Genomic DNA, 19,139 nt, shown 5'->3' on the forward strand with positions numbered 1-19,139 from the left:
TCTATAACCATGTAGAAAAGAGTTACACAAGGTATTATGTGTCTAATTTAAAAACTTCAAAGCTATTGTCAATACTGTCAGGTACAACTTCTTAGTAATGGGTTGGACCTTTTAAAGCCTTCAGTACTGCTTTCATTGTTTTTAATGTTGATTGTACAAGTTGCTGGGGACGTTACTCAGAGATTTTGGTCCATATTGGCATGATTCGTACCACATCCTGATCCACTAAAACCCCAAGGTTGCTCTATTGGAATGAGCTCTGGTGACTGTGGAGGCCATTGAGGTACAAGAAACCAAGAAATGATTGGCGTGTTCACAAAGGTATGGTCATGGTTAACTGCAATAATCAGGAAGTCTGTGGATTTTAGATGACGGTCAGCTGAAAGCAATACTCATCAATTTTTTTTCAATCTTCTTTTTTTTTTTAGATTTTTGGGTAGCCTGTGTAGTATCCAATCTACTAAAAGGTTCAATGTGTTGTGTGTTCAGAGATGTTCTTCTCCATACTTTTGTTGTGACAAGTCATTATTTGAGTTACTGTTTCCGTCCCATCATTTTGAACCAGGTTGGGTATTCTCCTTTAACCTCTAATATTAACAAGGCATTTTCTCCCAGAGGACTGCAGCTCATTGGATATTTTCTCTTTTGCTCACAATTCTCTCCAAACCCTAGAGATGGTTTTGTGGGAAAATCCCAGTAGATCTGAAATGCTGAGAGCAGCCTGTCTGGCACCAACAATCATGCACAAACATTCACATTTCACATAACCTTTCTTCTCTATTCTGATGCTTGGTTTGGGCTTAAGCAGGTCAACTTCACCATGTCTACATGTTTAAATCAACAGCAACAGATTCTGAAACGCCCAGAGCAGTGCTCACAACTACTGATTTGCTATTGTGGCTGCTAACGTAAAGGGCTTGAATACAACCTGCTTTTTATTGGATGGTCTTAAATTATGTAAAGACCAAAAAATCTAATTTCTGTTTTCACTGCTCAACTCCTCTGATGCTGATCTGAATTAGGCAGGGGCTGTGTGATACAGCTGTTATTCTTTGGTAGCAAAAGCTGAGTAAGCTAAGACTGCAGGCACTGTCTTGGCACTAGTCAGCCCCTTAATGTGAAAACACCACCACATGTCACCACCTTGAAGAAAAGTCACTGTGGCTCTGTTATTGTTGCTTAAGGCTTCATCATAGCGTATTTGAATGTAAAATGAAGAATGGATTTGCAGCGACCAAAGCACACTTAATCACCTTGGTAACCATCTCAGCAGGCGGCTCTGTTGGACGTGGCTTAAGAGTGAGCAATGGATTAAATGGATGTGAATATAAATACATTCTTCATCCACTGATGTGCACTGAGACAAGGTGCTGCAGGAGCATCTCTCAAGGGTTGAGGCCTGTTTTTGAGCAGAAACATGTAAGACTGCGGTGGGTAAAGCCATAATTTAACTTTGCTGCTAAAGGCATTACTTTTGGGGTGGTCAAAAATTGGTGATTTAACAAAAGACCTATTTGATTTTTAAAAAAAATCTGCAGTTAAGAATGTGACTATCTTTCCGTAACCCAATGTTGTTACTAAACAGTGACAATTGCGTCCCTGGAACATGCTTGGAGGGAGTATGCCTGGCATCCACATGCTTGCTGTGCAGTATTTTAACATGGGCTCACAAGGACTTTGCACAAAGGTGCTGGGAGAACAAAGGACTGAATGGAGTAAGAAATTTACTTTCTTACATAAACCTCTGTCCGGTAATATCTACTGCTATGACCCCCAGATGAACTCTCAGTCACAGCTCAGACAAGACACCACTATAGCTCAATACTCTCAAGGCTGGTCCTGACCAAGCAGCTCTTCCCTAGCTTTTATACTGTCAGGTGGCTGATTCTCAGGAGAACTGAATGGCAGCTGAATTCAAGAAAGGGGCAGGGCGCACTCACCCAACATATGTCACCACACATGTGAAAATGGCATTGATTCAGGTCTGAGTCTCCGAGGGAACCTGTCAGTGACACCCTGATAACCACAGGTTGCGAAAAAAAAAGTGTGTCTGCGACTGGTAGGTAAATTATTGCTTGAGGTTGCTGGCTTTACAATTGTTGTGATTGCTTATAGTTTGCATGGACGATGTTGACTTCTCTTGAAACACGTCATTTATTCTTGAAGGTGTACTGAAACTTGGAAAAAGTGCAATGCAAACCTGAAACAGACTTCAAACTAAAAGTTTAATATTTGCAGACAAGTCAGCATTTTCCATCCAAACTACAAATGACCACAGCAACCTGTTAGTGACCTCCAGCAGCCTCTAGAAACCCCTTGCCAACTGCTCATGGAGTACACACTTTTCCTTAGTGAGTGATGATTACCGTGGGAATCACCGACTCGTTTCTAGACCTGAGTTAACAGAAAAGCAATCAATTTCATAGCAACTCTCAGCAACCATTTGCAACCTGTTGGAGAATACAAATTTTCCTCATGACCGGTAGTTACGAGATGGCTACAGGTCTCTAGGCCCTGTGTGACTGATTCTTTGTACAGCCAGTGCATGACTGAGTCTCACTGGAAAATGCCCACATCAAAACTTTTGGTTTGTATTTATAAATTGCCTGGTCAGGACATAAGGATTTATGTTGTTAATTGTCATTTATGTCCTGAATAAAATGCACATTAATGGATTTTTTCCCTTTTTGTGCTCACAGGCCACATAAAATGTTACCAGAGGCCAACATCTGGTTTGCAGTGAACACTTCCAGAACCCTGTTCCACATATTTCACATTTTAATTTAGTAGTAGTAATTTTGTGTATATGTGCTGTCTGTATTTGGTTTCCCAAATCATTTTTTTCCTGTACTCAGTGTGTTTCTAATACTTTTAGAGAAAGTTCCCTCTTGTGACCAGGAGAGACAGAGTGCTCTGGAAGAGGCTCTGCAGAATCCTCGTGAGGCCATTTTCATCCCCGACTGTGGGCCTGGAGGCCTTTACAAGGCCGTCCAGTGCCACCAATCCACAGGCTACTGTTGGTGTGTTCTGGTGGACACGGGACGCCCCATTCCTGGAACCTCTACCAGGTAAGATTATCAGAAAAATCACATAAAGAAACAATATCATTTATTATAGTAGTTACAGATGTTTTTAAATGATTTGATATGTATGTCTGTCTGCCATCATATGAATAACTGACATGCTAATAACAGGACTAGTGAAATGTGTCAAAAACAATAATCAGTCTAATTTTAAACAAGAGTGCTCTACGGTGTTTAATTTGAGGGCATCTGAGAATGAATGATTATGGAGTCATAATCACCAATCTTGGAATCCATTCCTGAAAAGCACATATTGGTTCCAGAATTTGAGGCAATCAATCCCCCCAAATAATTCACTTGGATCAACAAAGGAAAAGCTGAAGAATAACACACCTTTCTGTTGTAAGTCAGACTAAAGTGGTGGACCCACTGACAGACTGGTCAGTTATATTATCCAAAACGTTTCCGATCAAAGCTCTCTTACCAGTTCACTTGCCAAAGCAATTAGTTCCAAGATGATGTGAATTTCGGTTAGCTAGCTATAAACACTCTGTTTCTGGAATGACTTTGTTTTTAGTGCAGTTGCTACTGTTTACATTGCGTTGAGGAAAGCACAGTATTTTTTGTGCACGAGCTTCATGTTGGGGGATCTCTGAATTAAAAACACGTTCAAAAAAAATGATTGTTCACTGCTCCATGTTTTGTTTCTGTAAAATGTTTTCGTGATTTGTAATCAGAAAATGAATATTACAACTTCAAACAAGTGGCGAGACAAAGACAAAGTGTGGACTATAAGCATGCACTGGTGAAGAAATGAACTGATTTTGTTCCTGAAAAGGAATCATTATTCTCTCTCTCCAAGAGGCTTAATGCTTTACAAGCTGAAGTAAAGACATTTTTCAAATTTGAAGATATGGTCTTCTGTTTGAATAGACAATAGCTCAAGTTTAGTTTCAAATCAATAAGATACCAGAAGGCTTATTTATTTATTTTTTGACACCCTAGGATAAATCACTTGCACAACAGGAAACTTTAGACAGAGCAAATTCTGATCTGTTGGATTTGATTGTTGGGCTTTTCTCTGTATCTATGAAGCGCCTTGAGGCGACATTTGTTGTGATTTGGCGCTATATAAATAAAATTGAATTGAATTGAATTGAATTGAATCTGCATTTCAGAGCTCTTTTATGAAAACCCTGAGGTGATTATTCCTTCACATAAAAATACACTTGGACTAGAACTCATGTCATACATCCCAGTTTCTCTTCTCCAAACAGCAATGTGCAGAGTCATCCATCAGATATCCCCATCTTGGATTAGTGGCTGTGCAGACTGTGTAAAAAATATAGAGTTGATAACTTGCTTTTGCTTAAAAAAAAAAAGAAAGACAAATCAAACACATGTGCTCCATTTTCCATCGTATCCACGAACCACTGATATAATAGCCAGGAGAAAACGAGTCATGCCACGCGTAATGCTGAACAGTTTGTTATGGGCTTTGAGAAAAAAAAAAAAAAAAAAAAAAGCTCTGTGCACTTCAAATCTAATTTATTTATCAAGCTATAAAGAAAGGTTAATCACGGTCAACTGAGATGAAGGGAGAGCATACAGATCAAAGACAAGAGAGCAAGAGGTTGTAATTTTAAGAAGTCCGAATTTGAATCATTTGTTACATGTTGCAAATGAGATCATTGAAGACTAATTGGATTGTGGTGGTTTTTTTGTTTAGTTTGGTTCGGTTTTAGTTTCAGGTCATGATTTTTTTTTTCCTTCTCTAGCTGTTCAAATCTTTCAAAATCAACTCCTTTGATGTTTACAATTTTTCACACTTTGCTAAGACAGATTTACGCTTTTCCTCTTTGGCTTCTATCTAATGCAGCCATGTGCTTGCCTCTTTGTAACAGGTACCAGACGCCTGAGTGCGATGGAGCTGCACGATCTCGAGTCTCGGACACAGAAGAAGCATTCCAAGGCAGAGAACTGCAAGGTCACTTCACTTTTTCACTGCAGTTCAGTCCAATTTGGGTGTGGGAGTACAGAAACTTTCCATTTATTATCTGGTAGAATTTTTATAGCTGCTTTAGAGATTAAACTTGCTTTCCAAATAATAACTGTCAGTGGACTTTAATATCAAAACACTAGCTTCTAGCCAACAACATAGCTTAGCTGAGGGGGAAAGCATCAATGTTTACACCCTCTCACCGGGACTGGCTGCTTGTCATGGGTAAATGGAAGCTTCTGTAGCATGAAGGGATTGGCAAGTGTGGTTTGGTAGAAAGAAAATGATTTTTACATGAATCTGTTCACAACAATGTCTCTTTGCTTGAAAGAGAGATTGCTGCTTAAGTTTTTTTCATTTATTTTTTGGCACTTTGAGCACCACAAGAAAGGCGCGTCATATTCAGGAGAACTTTTAAAGTCAATATTGCCAAATATAATGGAAAAAAGCTCTTTATAGCTATTTAGATGAATGATATAAGCAAATAACAACTGAAAAATAGTATATGTACACAGAGATGTGGTTTGTCAATGTATACCTGTTTGTGGCTGTTGCAAAAAATAAAAAAAAAAGCCCAGGTCCTACATAATAATCCACATGAATTCTGCTTTTAAATCCATGTTAAAGAATGTAACCTGGAAAGTTTTAAGTATGCATGACTCAGACTGCCCCCTGAGCCAGAGGTCATAACATAGGCTCATACTCCTTTGCCCTTGTTACTGCTCACTTACTTTTGTTGCCCCTCTGTTTCCCCATCATTTAAGGCTGCATTGTAACTCTTGTTTAATTCCCCATCTGGTGAGTTTACAGAGTCAAGCATACTCCTGACTGTGCAGCAGATGTGTGGTATGTTTTATGGAAGGTGTTAGTGTTGTGGGGTGTGGTGGCAAGGCATGTGGGGGGGCTGCTGGTGGTGTTGGATACTGCAGGGAGCTGAGTGTAGATATTTTTATGTACTGTAGAGGGATGTTCTGAACCGCCACAACAAAGCATGATATTTCATGGCTGTCACATCAAGGCAATGGTGAAAAAAGAATGCTTAAGAGGTGAGGTTTAACAGCATTTGGCTACAGGTTCAGCCTCACCAACTACACATAGTGACAATATTGCCTCTGTCCTTTTGAGCATATAACAGTTCTTCCTCTGAGACCAAAGGATGAGATCCATTAAGTTCAACTGTAGTAAAGTAAAGCCTTAGTTGCCTGTGGCTATACTTTGAATAGAATTGTTTAGGACAATGCAATTTTTAATGTGATAATGGTAAAGTCCACCAAACAGTAAAGCGAAATTACACTTTTCATGAATCAGAAAATGCCTTTAAATTGAAAGGTTGAACACATTCACATACATATGCCAACAATGCAGTATTTACAGTGTCTGCTCTGTAGGTAAAGCCTGACTTTATCAGCTGGCCTGTCACAGATATACCAGTATTGCTGCATATATTGTTCAACACCCACCAATATTTAACTTCATTTTAGGTGTTAAGAGGGGGGGGAGGGTGTCTCATTTGGAGTCTCTCAAGGGTAAATGCCCTTCTTTATGTTTACACCTGCAACTATCATCTTTGTGGCAGCTTTCATGTGCCCGCAGCTTCTTTTATGCTGGCAGACATCCTGAACCACCTTGCCTCATAAGCTACATACAACATAACAGTTTGCGCTTCATAACACCCCAATTTAACACTCGGATTAAAGCACAGCGAGGTAGAGATTCTTCAAGCTTGTCATGCTGTAGGAAATGCTAATTGGATTCACCTGGCGGGGCATCAACCCGCCTCCCACAGACCGTCCTGAGCTAACACAAAAGGAAAGAAAAGACGTGAATGGCGCAGAGGACGAGGAGGCCACAAATCCTCAGAGAAAGGGGGAGGAGGGGATCTACAGAGAGAGCTCGAGAGAAAAAAGAAGAGACTGAAAAAAAAGGCAGAATAGGAAGATTAGTTTACAGTGCAGCTGCGTTTGAAGTTTCCCTTTAAGAGACACAATTAGGAGGGAAAATTTTGCACGGGTTTTGTGTGCTTTTAAAATACATCTGGGCAATTAAAAAGAGCTACCCAAGGTGTTCAAAATTGTGCCATAAAAGTTAACAGGTCTGCACTGCTCAAGAAAGCTCTCTCATCACAGCACACTTCTGCCCCACCTCACCCATGTGCCTCAGCTCTGTGTTTTTGAAGTCTAACAAAACAGCCAAACAATGTATTTCACCTCTGTTAAAGCATATATTCATATGTTCATGTTTTTCACCTGGTCACTTTTAACAAATTTACTTGGTCACTAAGCTCTATATAAGGTTTGCTTTGACGGTGTAACAGACGTTTTCTATTTGACATCTGTCACAGTGGTTCACTGGTGTTGAAGGTTTAGAGGCTCTTCATTGCGGCCTAATGGCTCAAATTAGTTGTGGTAGGTAATTTTGGTGTATTTTTGTCTTTTATTTGCACCAGGCTGCCCTGAGGGCAAGAAAGTGGAATTCATTACAAGCTTGTTAGATGCCCTCACCACAGACATGGTGCAAGCCATAAACTCACCAGCCCCCTCTGGTGGTGGGAGGTAAGTAGCGTCACATACCACAGAAGACTGACATATTGGCTGATTGTTCATGGAAAACTTTGTTTCCTTTTGGTTTCATGAACTGCAAACGCAGAGCATTTCTATGACACACAATGTGAAGATCTGGACACTAGACTTCAGGAATTACTATGCATCGGTGCTAAAGATGTGTGTATGATGGATCTGAATGATATTTTGGAATAACAGTGTCCATATAGTTAAATACCGTAAATGCCTTTAAGGAAATATCAACTGTTATCTACTTTACATTTTTCTGGCATAACACATTATATTTTTCTTTGGTGATAAGTGTTCTGTGTTTTTCTGCCAGCTTTTATCTTCAGGGTGGTTGTTAAAATGCTGAATACAGAAGCATTTCTTTTAATGGACTTTTGAGAAGTAAAAAGTAGAGAAAGTGCATCAAAGTTGTTATCTTGCCATAATTCAAAGACAAGAAATTAAATTCAGGGTACATGGATGAGGACATCCTGTTATATTTTGTACTAATAAACTTTTTATAGAATGTACAATAGAAACATTAAAATAATTATAACTGTAAAACAGCAACCAGACAGCACATCATTTTTGTTAATAGTAAGAGGCTGTGGATTACTGTAGACACTGCAAAGTGTGAGCCCAGTCCTGGAAACTTCTCTGCTAGTACTTTACTGTAATTTAACAGTAAATTTGACCAAGTTGTGGCTAGTGATGTGGTGAATGTCCCAAAAGTAATTCTGCCCTCACATTACTTTTTGAAGAGTTTCCATCAGATTTTCGTTTTCAGTTTCTGTTGCCTGTTATATCTACTCAGGTTTGTGGAGCCTGACCCCAGTCACACTTTAGAAGAGAGGGTGGTGCACTGGTACTTTGCCCAGTTGGATAACAATGGTAGTCAAGACATCAACAAGAAGGAACTAAAGCCTTTCAAGAAGTACTTGAAGAAGAAAGCCAAACCCAAGAAATGTGCCCGAAAGTTCACCGACTACTGTGATCTGAATAAGGACAGAGCCATTTCCCTGCAGGAGCTGAAAGGCTGCCTGGGCGTCAGCAAGGAGGGTAAGAGAGGAAGAAGGAAGCTGAGGAGAAAACTAGGAAATCAAAATGACTGAGAGTGCTGTGCCAGCACAACCATGCAGTAAGACCATGGCTGGCCTCCTTCAGCAACTGGACAGAGATGCCAGTTGGCATTAGGAGCTCATCTGCAACTGTTTTATGGCTTTAGTCTGTTGTTAATATTTCATTATTGTTACATAGTTTAATAAACATAATTATGGTTTCATAGCTTAAAAATGTGAAGTCAGTCATAGTAAGACAGTGATTTTAAGTAAAAGATGAAGTAACTGTACTGCAAGTGACAAACAGTTGAATCAGTTCGCAGTCCAAAGAAGGCTAATGCACTCAGCACCCACTAATGAATATTTAGACAAGACTGATGCATTAACCAATCCTAGACACACACAGTCTGGGCAGGAAAACTGAAGTACTAATAATAAGTTTGCTCCTAATAGAGACTATTAGCATTTGTCAAACAAGCCAAACAACAACGACGATTCTCAGAGCAGCTGCAGTTCAAATATTTGTGGAGAGTAGAATTTTACTTGGTGTTGAATATTAAGAAATTATATTTTAAGCATTAATATCCATTAATAGCCAAATTACCTTAAGCACTTAAAATATAACATTTGCTGTGTGACCAAAAAAAAAAGACCCAACAAACCCAAAAAGAAGACATCCACTCCGATTAGGTTTAATCACAGTTTCTCTTTTTTGCAGGTAGCTCAACAACAAGTGGCAACCAAGGGACAAGGCAAGGGACAAATTTGTTCAGTAAGGCAAACTAATATGCTTTCACTAACTCTGCTTCTTGCTTCAGGAGCTGTAGTTGGCTCGTTGTATAATCCGTTAACACATATTCGTACATGTGCAATGTGACAGTCTGGTGTAGTTAAAACTAGTACTAGCGATGCTATTCCCTGTGTCATTTGTTATCAACACACAATTACTTTGGCCCACTAGTTAATTACATTTTTTTGTAAGTCACAGCAACAACAAATAAATTATGACCAACTCATCAATCGACCTTTTAGTCCGTCTCGCTGCTCTTTTCCATCTTCCTGTCTTCTTCTCCTCTTGATCACTCTAACGGGATTCCCCTCAGTGAGTGGTGATTGATCCCACTGGTGCTGCTCAGTCTAACCGCCAGCCCTATTCAACGCCACATAACACTGAGGTCATGTGTTTACCCTGGCTCTGCCCTCCGGTGCCTGCAGAACAGTGGCTCTGAGCGGGCATAACGTCAGGGTTCTTGGACCCCGGGCATGGCTGCCAGGATAAACAGCCTCCCTGTGCTGGAGCAGAGGAGGCTCGTCTAGCTGTTTCACTACAGTCACTGAATCTATCACCTTCATGCTTAAGAGCTGGAGGTAAATGGCCTGACAGCTTTATATGGCTCCTAATGCTGCCACTCAGGCACTATAAGCTGCTGATGATTGTGGAGAAAGTGAAGTATGAAATTAAAAAAAGAAGAGGGAGAGAGCCTTCAGAAAGAAGCTAAAGCCTGTAAGAACATATGGCATTGTTCACTGTCTTGACTAAGAGACAGCCATTGTGTTCAGGTATGCCTAGCTGTTCCTTAATGGCCTGGATCGTTTTAAGTGAAGCTGCCTTTGTCAGCCCTTAAATCTTATCAGGCACTGTCCTCCGGATCGTCATCGGGTTCTTGCTTGATATATTTACCGTTTACAGTGTGTGCTTTTTGCTGAAGGATTTCAAGCATTTGAGGAAGAGTGGAGCTCATCTGTATGAGGTTTCTCCCTCCTGACATGTTGGCAAAAGCAAAGGAAAAATATCTAAATACCTTGGAAGATATTTCCTGAAAAGAGTGGCATCCATCCTCTGAAGACAGTGGAAACGTCATTACAGATGAAGCCAAGGCCAATGATTGTATTCTCTGTAATCTCTTCTTGCAGTCAGTCAACTGGTAAGCCATAGGTCTGGAAGCTCAGATAACTCCTGAACAAAACACAAGAATGTTTCACTGTTAAACAAGTTGAGCAAGGTTAACAAAGTTATTTTTCCCCCCGAAAGGCTTAATTCCATTTAGAAATACGTAAACACATTTTACAGTAAGTGCAAACACATGGCCTTGTGCATGTATGAGTGCTCACAAACACCTCATAGGGTCATACACAGTTAAAGGATGTTGAGGATCTAGTGAGAGTGACTACGGAGGCCTTAGTTTGCAGTATGCATCACCTGCTGTCAAGAATAGCACGAGCTTTGTGAATGAGGATTTGCTCATTTTTGCTATAACACTTAAAACAAACAGGCTAATCAACAAGTTCTAAATGTGATGGTTCGTACATCATGCAGAACGTCATGTATTGTCAGATTGACAGCAAACTGAAGTCACTCCAGAGTGAATCACATAATGGGAATGTGATGGAAGGTGGTTTCAAAACCTGAAGGATTTATTTTCATTTTGTTTACAGAAGTAAAACCAATATGATTTCTTCTTTTACGCCATCTACGTTAATTATAATCCTTTAATTAAAAATAAGTCTGTGGTCATAAATATGTTTTTTTAGTCTTTAAGCAGAGATTAGGAAGGAAACTAATGAGCTCATCACTGGAGGTATTCATAAGCTTATTTCACCTGGCAGAGGCAAATAAATAATTCAGTGCTGTTATGTAGACGAGACGAGTAACAAAAACAGATGAGACAGTCTAGCACACAGAATTATGCTTTTTCTGTTTTCTGTCAAACTCCTCTCTTCCTCTTGTCTCCCTTAGTGCTTTCCTGTCTTCTTCTCCTGTTTGTTCTGGCTACGTCTGGCAGGAATGAAAAGAGGGCATTATTGAGCAGCCTTGGCACTGGGGATACAGGGCCATTAGAGAACTCCTGCCCCCTCAGAGCCAACACCACTTGTGTTTTAATTACAGTGACATCAGCTTGACTTTCTGGATTCTGGGCTGATGTTAAAGAGGTCATCAGAGAGGATACTGACAGGAAAGCATTACTTCTTTATATCATTAGCTTTAGGAATTTGCTACAAAAGTCATTCAATGGGCCGTTTTTACCTAACTGAAAGTAAACTCAAGCCAGTGTATCTCTCGTCTTAGCAAAGTGACTTCCCCCCTGCTGCCATTATGCACAGGTATACCATGATTCCCAGCTCTTGAGCCAAGTGGCTTTATTGGTCAGTCCCAGGTGAGGCCAGGCGATTCACTGCTAGACAGGATCTGCTTTCAGCTCTTTATCAGAAGTGGGGCCAAGGTGTCCAGGGAGAGGCCGGAGAGCTTTGTGTTGTTAATGGCACAGACAGTGTCCTTAGTGACTGGGAAGAGAGGAGGGAGAGGACCATTCGCTCCTCTGGAGCCTCGTAATTGCAAAGCCAATTCATCAGCACAACTGTCGCTCAGCTTCTCACAGCAGAGACATTTATCTGAGCTAAAGAGAGGAACAGCATGACTTCAGTGGAAAAAGCTCTTAGGAAATATTGTGGACCTGCCTCAACAGGTAGAACATGCCACTAGTGTTGCCAAAGTAAAGGATTTATGACAACAAATACTACCACTTAAAAATCCATTAATGTGAGAAAGGCCAAACTTTAGCCAAATACTTCATTTTAGGTCTGAAAAACCATCCATTCATTCATCCATCCTCACTTACCCAGGTTTGGGTCACGGCGATAGTTACACCTAGACCTCCCTTTCCCAGGCCACCTTGTCTTACTCAACATCCAGAAAACATCCAGGAGGCTTTACTTGGCTTCTTTTTCAATGTGGAGATGTAGCAGCACCGCTGTGAGCCAACCTGAATCACTGAGGTCCCTTATGGAGAGTCCAACAACTCATGAGGAAGATCATTGTGGTTGCTTGCACCTGCAATCTCATTCTTTTGGTTACTAGCCAAAGCTCATGGCCATGGCCGTAAAGGTAGGAACGTAGACTAACCAGTAAACTGACAGCTTCACCCTCAGCTCCGTCTTCAAGCCAATAGTGTCCGCCTCACTACAGATACCACGCCAATCTGCCGTCATTCTCCCACTTCACTCTCCCCACACTCATGAACTCAAGACCCCAAGATACTTAAACTCCTCGACTTAAGGAATAGCTTGTCGATGACCTGGAGTTAACACTCCACCCTTTTCTGAATAAGAACAATACTCTGAAACTTGGACACCCCGATTCATATCCTACCACTACATAATTAGCGGCAAACCATCCTAGTGCAAGTTGAAGGTCGCTGGTTGATGAGACCAGGAGAACCACATCATCTGCAAAGAAGTGGTTTGCCGATGGCTACCAGAGCAGAACCTCCAACACTTGGCTCCACCTAGAAATTCCATCCATTAAAGTTATAAGGAATTGGTAATAAAGCTCTCGCTACCACTGTACAGGGACTGAATGAACTGCAGCTACTGGCCAGTCAACCTGTACTCCTCGAACACCACCCAAAGGATGTTCCAACAGATGCAGTCGAATGCCTTGTCCAAGTTCACAAAAAACATGCAGACTCATTGGGCAAAGTTCCATTCTCTCTGAGAGAGTAAAGAGCTGGTCCAGTATTGCAAACCACCATGTTTCCTCCTGAATATGAGCTTTTACTAACAGATGGATTTTCCTCTCCAGTACAATGTCATAGACCTTGCTGGGGTGGGTGAGAAGTGGGAACCCTCTGAAATTAGAGAACATGTTCTGGTCCCCCCTCTTAAAAAGGGTTACCGCCACTCTGGTCTGCCAGTCCAGAGGCATTGTCCTCAAGTTTCATGTGATGTTGCTGAGATGTGTCAACCAAGACAGCCCTTCAATATCCAGAACCTTTAATTAAGAACTCAGTCACTTCAAGGCTCGGCAAAAAGGCCAAGCTCAACTTCAATCCCAGAAGATCATCTGATCTTGTTACCAGCCAACAATAGCTGATTTCTTAGCTGGACATGCAACTGTCCACAGTTGTTGCACATCTGCAAGCACCTTTGAAACCCCCTATACCCTAACACCTCTTTTACATGGTGTGCCTGACTTAATCAGTCATATCTGTTGTCACTGGTATATGCCTTGTTCTGTGCTGGGGTATTGCTGTTCTCTCCAACTGGCTTTCTATGTATGCACATGGAAGGGTGGGGGAGTCCCAGAACAGAGACATGCTGCCAAATATAAAATACTAAAAATGGAAATCAAAATTATCTTTTGACAAGGGATCACGTTAACCTCATTGCTTCCATGCAAAGAGGCAGTAGAGATTTTTGGTATTTCTGTTTCAAGCACAGAAACTATTTTTTACGACCTGGGTAAGTTGATTCATTGTGTTCTGGTCACATACAGGACCTAAAGCAATATTTATTTACATAAAAGTGTCAAAGCTAAAACTGCAAACAGTAGTCACTTAGATTAAACAGACTCGTGGCAAGATTAGTTGGCTATAATATTTTATTTTGCACGGTTATGGTAAAGTATAGATGAAAACATCCACCGCTGGATCGCTCATGTGGAATGTAACTGCTGATTTATAGGACAGTGGAAGGATTGTGATGCATTAAAGTCTGAACTGAGTTATTGCTTGTAAATGTATCATCTGAGACTACAGAAGCCTCTAGAGTGAAATCAGCTGGGCTTCTTTTTCGTAGCTAAAAATGAAATCCAGCTTATTGACAGATATTGCACCTGCAGCTCCCCACCCCCAGGCTGCTCTTTTGAACACCTCATGCGGGCCAGTAAAGTCTACACATACAAGCAAACACTGCACAGAAAATATGCAGAAAGAAAGAATTTACCTATACACAGAAATACAATTTATCAATTATATTTAAATTTAGTGCATTAATCAATTATTAATGCACTAAATTTAAACCAAACTTATCTCAGCATAGAAATGCTTGCATATAAAAGTGAACACCCAGGCACACGGCTTGAAACACAGCCTGAGCTCTAGCAGGAGGGCCTCGGCTCTATTCTGACAGCCATCTGCAAGCAATCTAAGCTCTTGACCCATCTGCTTTTCTCCCAGGCCTGTTCTTCTTTCTTTCCTTCTTTATCTTTCTCTTCTACTCCCTTTTTGCCCCTGAACATATACACCCACACATCTGATTGATGAGTGAGCAGCATGCGCAGTTCAGTTCACCGTCCCATGCAACTGCAAAACAGTACAACTTTACAGATTTTGCTTGGCTTTAACATAATTGCAGGAAATTTGATGTTACCGTTCTAGATAACATTTTGAGTCAGTACATATTACTCGTGTAGTTTAATTACCTTAAAAAATAAAAAGATGGAGAGAAGACAGTATGCTGTGATGTCTGTAATATAGAGATATAATTAAAGTTTGACAAATTAAAATAAAATGAATTCTGTAACAGATTAAATTAAACTAAAAATCTGCCTTGTTTGAAAAATCTGAGGACAAATCTGCTTTCCACATGGTCATTCAGAGACTTTCACATGTTCAAAAAAAGCACAAAGAGCATTGTTACACGTTTGCGCACTGAAGGGTTTGCATTAATTGTACTCAGAAACACAGCCCACATCTGTAGTAACAAATCTCTACTTCCTACACTTTCATTATTAAACGATTTCTTTTGTCTTCTTCTTCCTGCACATGTTTCCAGTAGGACGTCTGGTGTGAGAAGAGAAGGATCAAGAAGCTGAGATGAGAGCAGAGGGCACAGAGGGAAGGCATCTGCACGCTTGCTGACAGGACAGAGACAGATGGAGCAGAAAAATTAAGAAGTTCCTGAGTTTTGTAAATGAACAGAAAAAAAATGGAAAAGAAAAACAAAGTGGCGCCAAAATATTTGCACTTTCTTCTCCCTATGTTTGACATTTTATTTGTTTTTATGTTTTTTTCCTGTCTTGAAGTGACTGAAAAATATCTAGGTAAGAATGAGAATATATTTGCAGAGATGATAGGCTCACCACTGGAAGAGCAAGTATGTGTATATTACCACAATTCTCTGTGTGTTAAGTCTGATGTTTTGATTCCTTCTGTGTGTCCTCACGAGGTACTAATACACATTTCTTTGCCATGTGAATTAAAATTACAGGTCCTTTGTTACAAAAAGCAGCACACAGGTCAGTGGAAACCTATAAAAGAAGATCTTGCCGTGAGTCACATACAAAAAAGAATGGTGCTTATTTAAAACGCACTCTACAAGTCAGTCTAGAACAACTAAAACAAATGTGTAATGTTCTATGTGAAGAAGCAACAATTATGTGAGTGGCATGCATCGGAATTAAACTGTGAGTTGAGTCTATGGATCATCAGCACAGAATTAGCTGTGTGAATCCTGCACAAAACCTCGATACATTAACATTTTGGATATCTGGTTTTTGTCAACTGTCATGCACGCACCGGTGTCGGACAGTGGTAGCTAAGTGGATGTCACTTTTTTTTTTTTTTTACCCGATTACTTTTTCTACAACCCCAAAACTTTGCAAAAACACTCTTCTTCACTATTCATAATTTATTTTCACATTCCGTAGTATCAAAAAAAAAAGAGAATTTACAACAACAAATCCCAAAAACGTTGGGATGCTGTGTAAAATGTAAATACAAACAGCATGCAAAGATTTGCAAATCTCATAATCCCATATTTTATTTACAAATGAAAATGTACCATTTTCTGGGAAAAAGCTCATTTGAAATTTAATGGTAGCAACGTATCTCACGTTAATTGAGACAAGGCCATATTTACCACTGTGTAGAATCCTCTGTTCCAATCCAGTTGTCGGACTTTTGGGAGATGAATCCTGTCCCATTTTTGTCTGATATAGGATTCTAGCTCCTCAGCAGACTTTGGTCTTCCTTTGTCATTTTTTCTGTTTCACCAACCGCACCAAATGTTTTCAGTTAGTGGAAGGTCTGGACTGCAAGCAGGCCAGTTCAGCACCCAGACTCTTATACTATGAAGCCATGCTGCTATAAAAGATTCATCATGCAGTTTAGCATTGTTTTGCCGAAATGTGCATGATTTTCCCTAAACAAGATATCATCTACCTTTGAACACTAATGATGCCTTTCCAGAGGTGCAAGCTGCCAGTTCCATGGGTACTAATGCACCCCTATACCATCAGAGATACAGGCTTTTGAACTGAGCACTATTAAGGCGGATGGTCTCTTCCCTCTTTAGTTAGGAGAATGTTAAGCGCTTGCTCTCCAAACAGAATTTGAAATTTGGACTCATCTGACCATAGAACAGCTTTCCACTTTGCCTTAGTCCAATTTAAATAACCTTTGGCCCAGAGAAGATTATGGTGTTTCTGCATCATGTTCACATATAACTACTTCTTTGCATGATAGAGCTTTAACATGCATTTTAGAAAATAATGCCTGTTTTTAATGTTTGTTTTTAATGCAGTGCCAGTTGAGGTCCCAGCTATCACGGACATACAATAGTGATTTTCAATCTTATCCTTTGCGCACAGAGATTTCTCCAGATTTTGTGAAACTTGTGATACAATCACAAGATCATATTATCTACTGTAGATGATATGACATTTAAACTCTTTACACTCAATCGCTTTTAAAAGGAACATTATTCTAATATTGTTCCACAATTTGGAGATGCACATTTTTGCAGGTTGGTGGATCTCTGTCTATCTTTACTTCTGAGAAACTCCAAGAATACCTGATTAGTTGGGAAACTTTCCCAAAACGGGCTTTTTGGTACCACTTACTTTTGAAAGAATATTTTTCATGAGATGTCTCAGTTTAAACATGTGATATGTTTTCAGTGTTCTATTTTAAATAAAATATGGGTTTATGATATTTGCAAATCAGTGGAATCTTCTTTTTTAAATTTACATTTTTACACAGTGTTCCAACTTTTTTTTGGAAATGGGTTTGTAAAAAACAGAAATATAATAATAGAACAAATAGTAAAAGATTATGACGAATTAAACATGCAAAACAAGTGCTAGTAAAAGATTTCACACAGGATCTTCATGGAACTTTACACTGTTGCACCCAGTGGAAGACATTTCAACATGTTTACACAAAGATTGGAATACGAACAAACAGTATTAAATATGAAGTAATGAAAGATTTCAGGAATGCAACCACACACATGCAACCACACAGAGACAAACAATTCTAAAATACAGCCTTATAAAGTTGTGGGTTACATTTTAGCATAAATGTCCACATAGGTGTTTTTAGAGCAGGGTTATTGTGAAGCTTTATGTTAGATGGGCGAGCTACTAGACCTTGTAATGACAGATAATTTGATAGATGCTCTTCTGAAACCAGGTAGAATTGTACAAATGATTGCATACCAAAACAAACACACTGTTTGCAAAAAGAGCCGCAAAATATTTTCCCGGAAAAAAACAAGTTGAGAAAAAGTTTGAGCTCTGAAACAAAATCTGTCTTCATTTGTTACCGATTTGGTTAAATTTTCTCAAGCCTCCAGAGTTGCTGTTGCACCAGGCACCTCTGATTTGTATAAAGTAACATAGATCTCAAGTTTATACTAATGAGGAGCTGGCAAATTGTTGCTTAAGTTCCATGTCTGACACTATGTGATCAGAATCCATTGCATTGGTGTTTACATAAGCAAATGGGACGCATTCACTAATGCATCTTCAATTTAAATGTGTCCTTACCACAGTGGAGGCCACTCATTTATAATACATGCATCCCATTCTTTTGTGTATAAGTTTATATAGTGTTAAAAGTAATTGTGCAGGTTTTGTTAAACTAAACTATTATAATGTTAGTATCCGTTCTTTACACAATCAATCATCTATAGTAATGATCTTTCTTTAATTCTGCCTTCTAGTGTTTACTGATCCAAACTGAACAAATCTTTGACCCTCTTGTGGAGATTTTAGTTTTCTAAATAGATTACATTCCAATAAAGATGTTTTAAATATTATTAGTATCAGAGAAGAACGACTCCACAGTTGACCAATCTAACCAGTAAATAGAGTAAGACGTTCACATGGCTCAATATCTTGTTAATCTCAGCCCATTTCATCGATCATATTCACGTTTACCTTGCAAGATATGGCGTGGCAGTTCATACAGTAAATACTGGAGCCTTCCCAGTAATGTCAGACTATGTATTGTGTATGTAAACACAATTACTGTCTGACCTCAAACAGCTGATGTCAGTCTTGTTGTCTCAAACACTTAAAACTACTCATAGTGGAGCTTTTCCACTTTATGTAAGACACTGAAGTAAGCCTTTTGAAAAATACCGCCCCGGGTGTCTGATAAATGCTAACATTTTATGAGCAGTGAAGGGGGAAAAAAAATCCTTTTATTTTTGCAGTGTAAAAAATAAAAATGTGATCCTCACATTTGGGAACAATCGGAGAATCGTGCCTTTGCTGTTGTGGTTTAAATACTTTGTATGAGTTGTATTCCCCAATAGTCCCTGCAATGGCTCACAATTATGAGACAAAAAAGCTCCTTTTGTAAATATGTACAATAAGCTTTGTTTTACTAAATGTCACTGTGGGGGTGTATGATTGTTCACTTACTTCACTGTCATTCTGGCTTCTTGTAAAAAAGATATACTTTTCTCTGTGTTTATATCATGTCAAACATTAGGCTGTTACAGT

At 39.6% G+C, this 19,139-nt stretch overlaps 2 protein-coding genes across 7 annotated transcripts in view; one reads left to right on the top strand and one right to left on the bottom strand.

Annotated features, from left to right (window-relative positions):
* Positions 1 to 15,317, top strand: part of smoc1 (SPARC related modular calcium binding 1) — a 52,897-nt gene extending 37,580 nt beyond the window's left edge. For 4 of the 5 annotated variants that reach the window (XM_085143392.1, XM_085143394.1, XM_085143395.1 and 1 more), the window contains 6 exons: positions 2,876 to 3,068; positions 4,928 to 5,010; positions 7,469 to 7,574; positions 8,386 to 8,630; positions 9,348 to 9,381; positions 15,182 to 15,292. In XM_085143392.1, the coding sequence (XP_084999518.1) occupies positions 2,876 to 3,068; positions 4,928 to 5,010; positions 7,469 to 7,574; positions 8,386 to 8,630; positions 9,348 to 9,381; positions 15,182 to 15,221 (701 nt within the window). In that variant the 3' untranslated portion in view covers positions 15,222 to 15,292. Of the gene's footprint in view, positions 1 to 2,875; positions 3,069 to 4,927; positions 5,011 to 7,468; positions 7,575 to 8,385; positions 8,631 to 9,347; positions 9,402 to 15,181 lie in introns of all 5 variants that reach the window. The other variant, XM_085143393.1, reaches the window with a different exon arrangement.
* The window catches only part of ccdc177 (coiled-coil domain containing 177), a 152,570-nt gene that overhangs the window by 54,267 nt on the left and 79,164 nt on the right, over positions 1 to 19,139 (bottom strand). For both annotated transcript variants that reach the window (XM_085143374.1, XM_085143375.1), the window contains one exon: positions 10,432 to 10,586. In XM_085143374.1, the coding sequence (XP_084999500.1) occupies positions 10,432 to 10,563 (132 nt within the window). In that variant the 5' untranslated portion in view covers positions 10,564 to 10,586. The remainder of the gene's footprint in view (positions 1 to 10,431; positions 10,587 to 19,139) is intronic.

The sequence above is a fragment of the Neolamprologus multifasciatus genome, chromosome 19, assembly GCF_963576455.1.
Source record: "Neolamprologus multifasciatus chromosome 19, fNeoMul1.2, whole genome shotgun sequence".
Classification (NCBI taxonomy): domain Eukaryota; kingdom Metazoa; phylum Chordata; class Actinopteri; order Cichliformes; family Cichlidae; genus Neolamprologus; species Neolamprologus multifasciatus.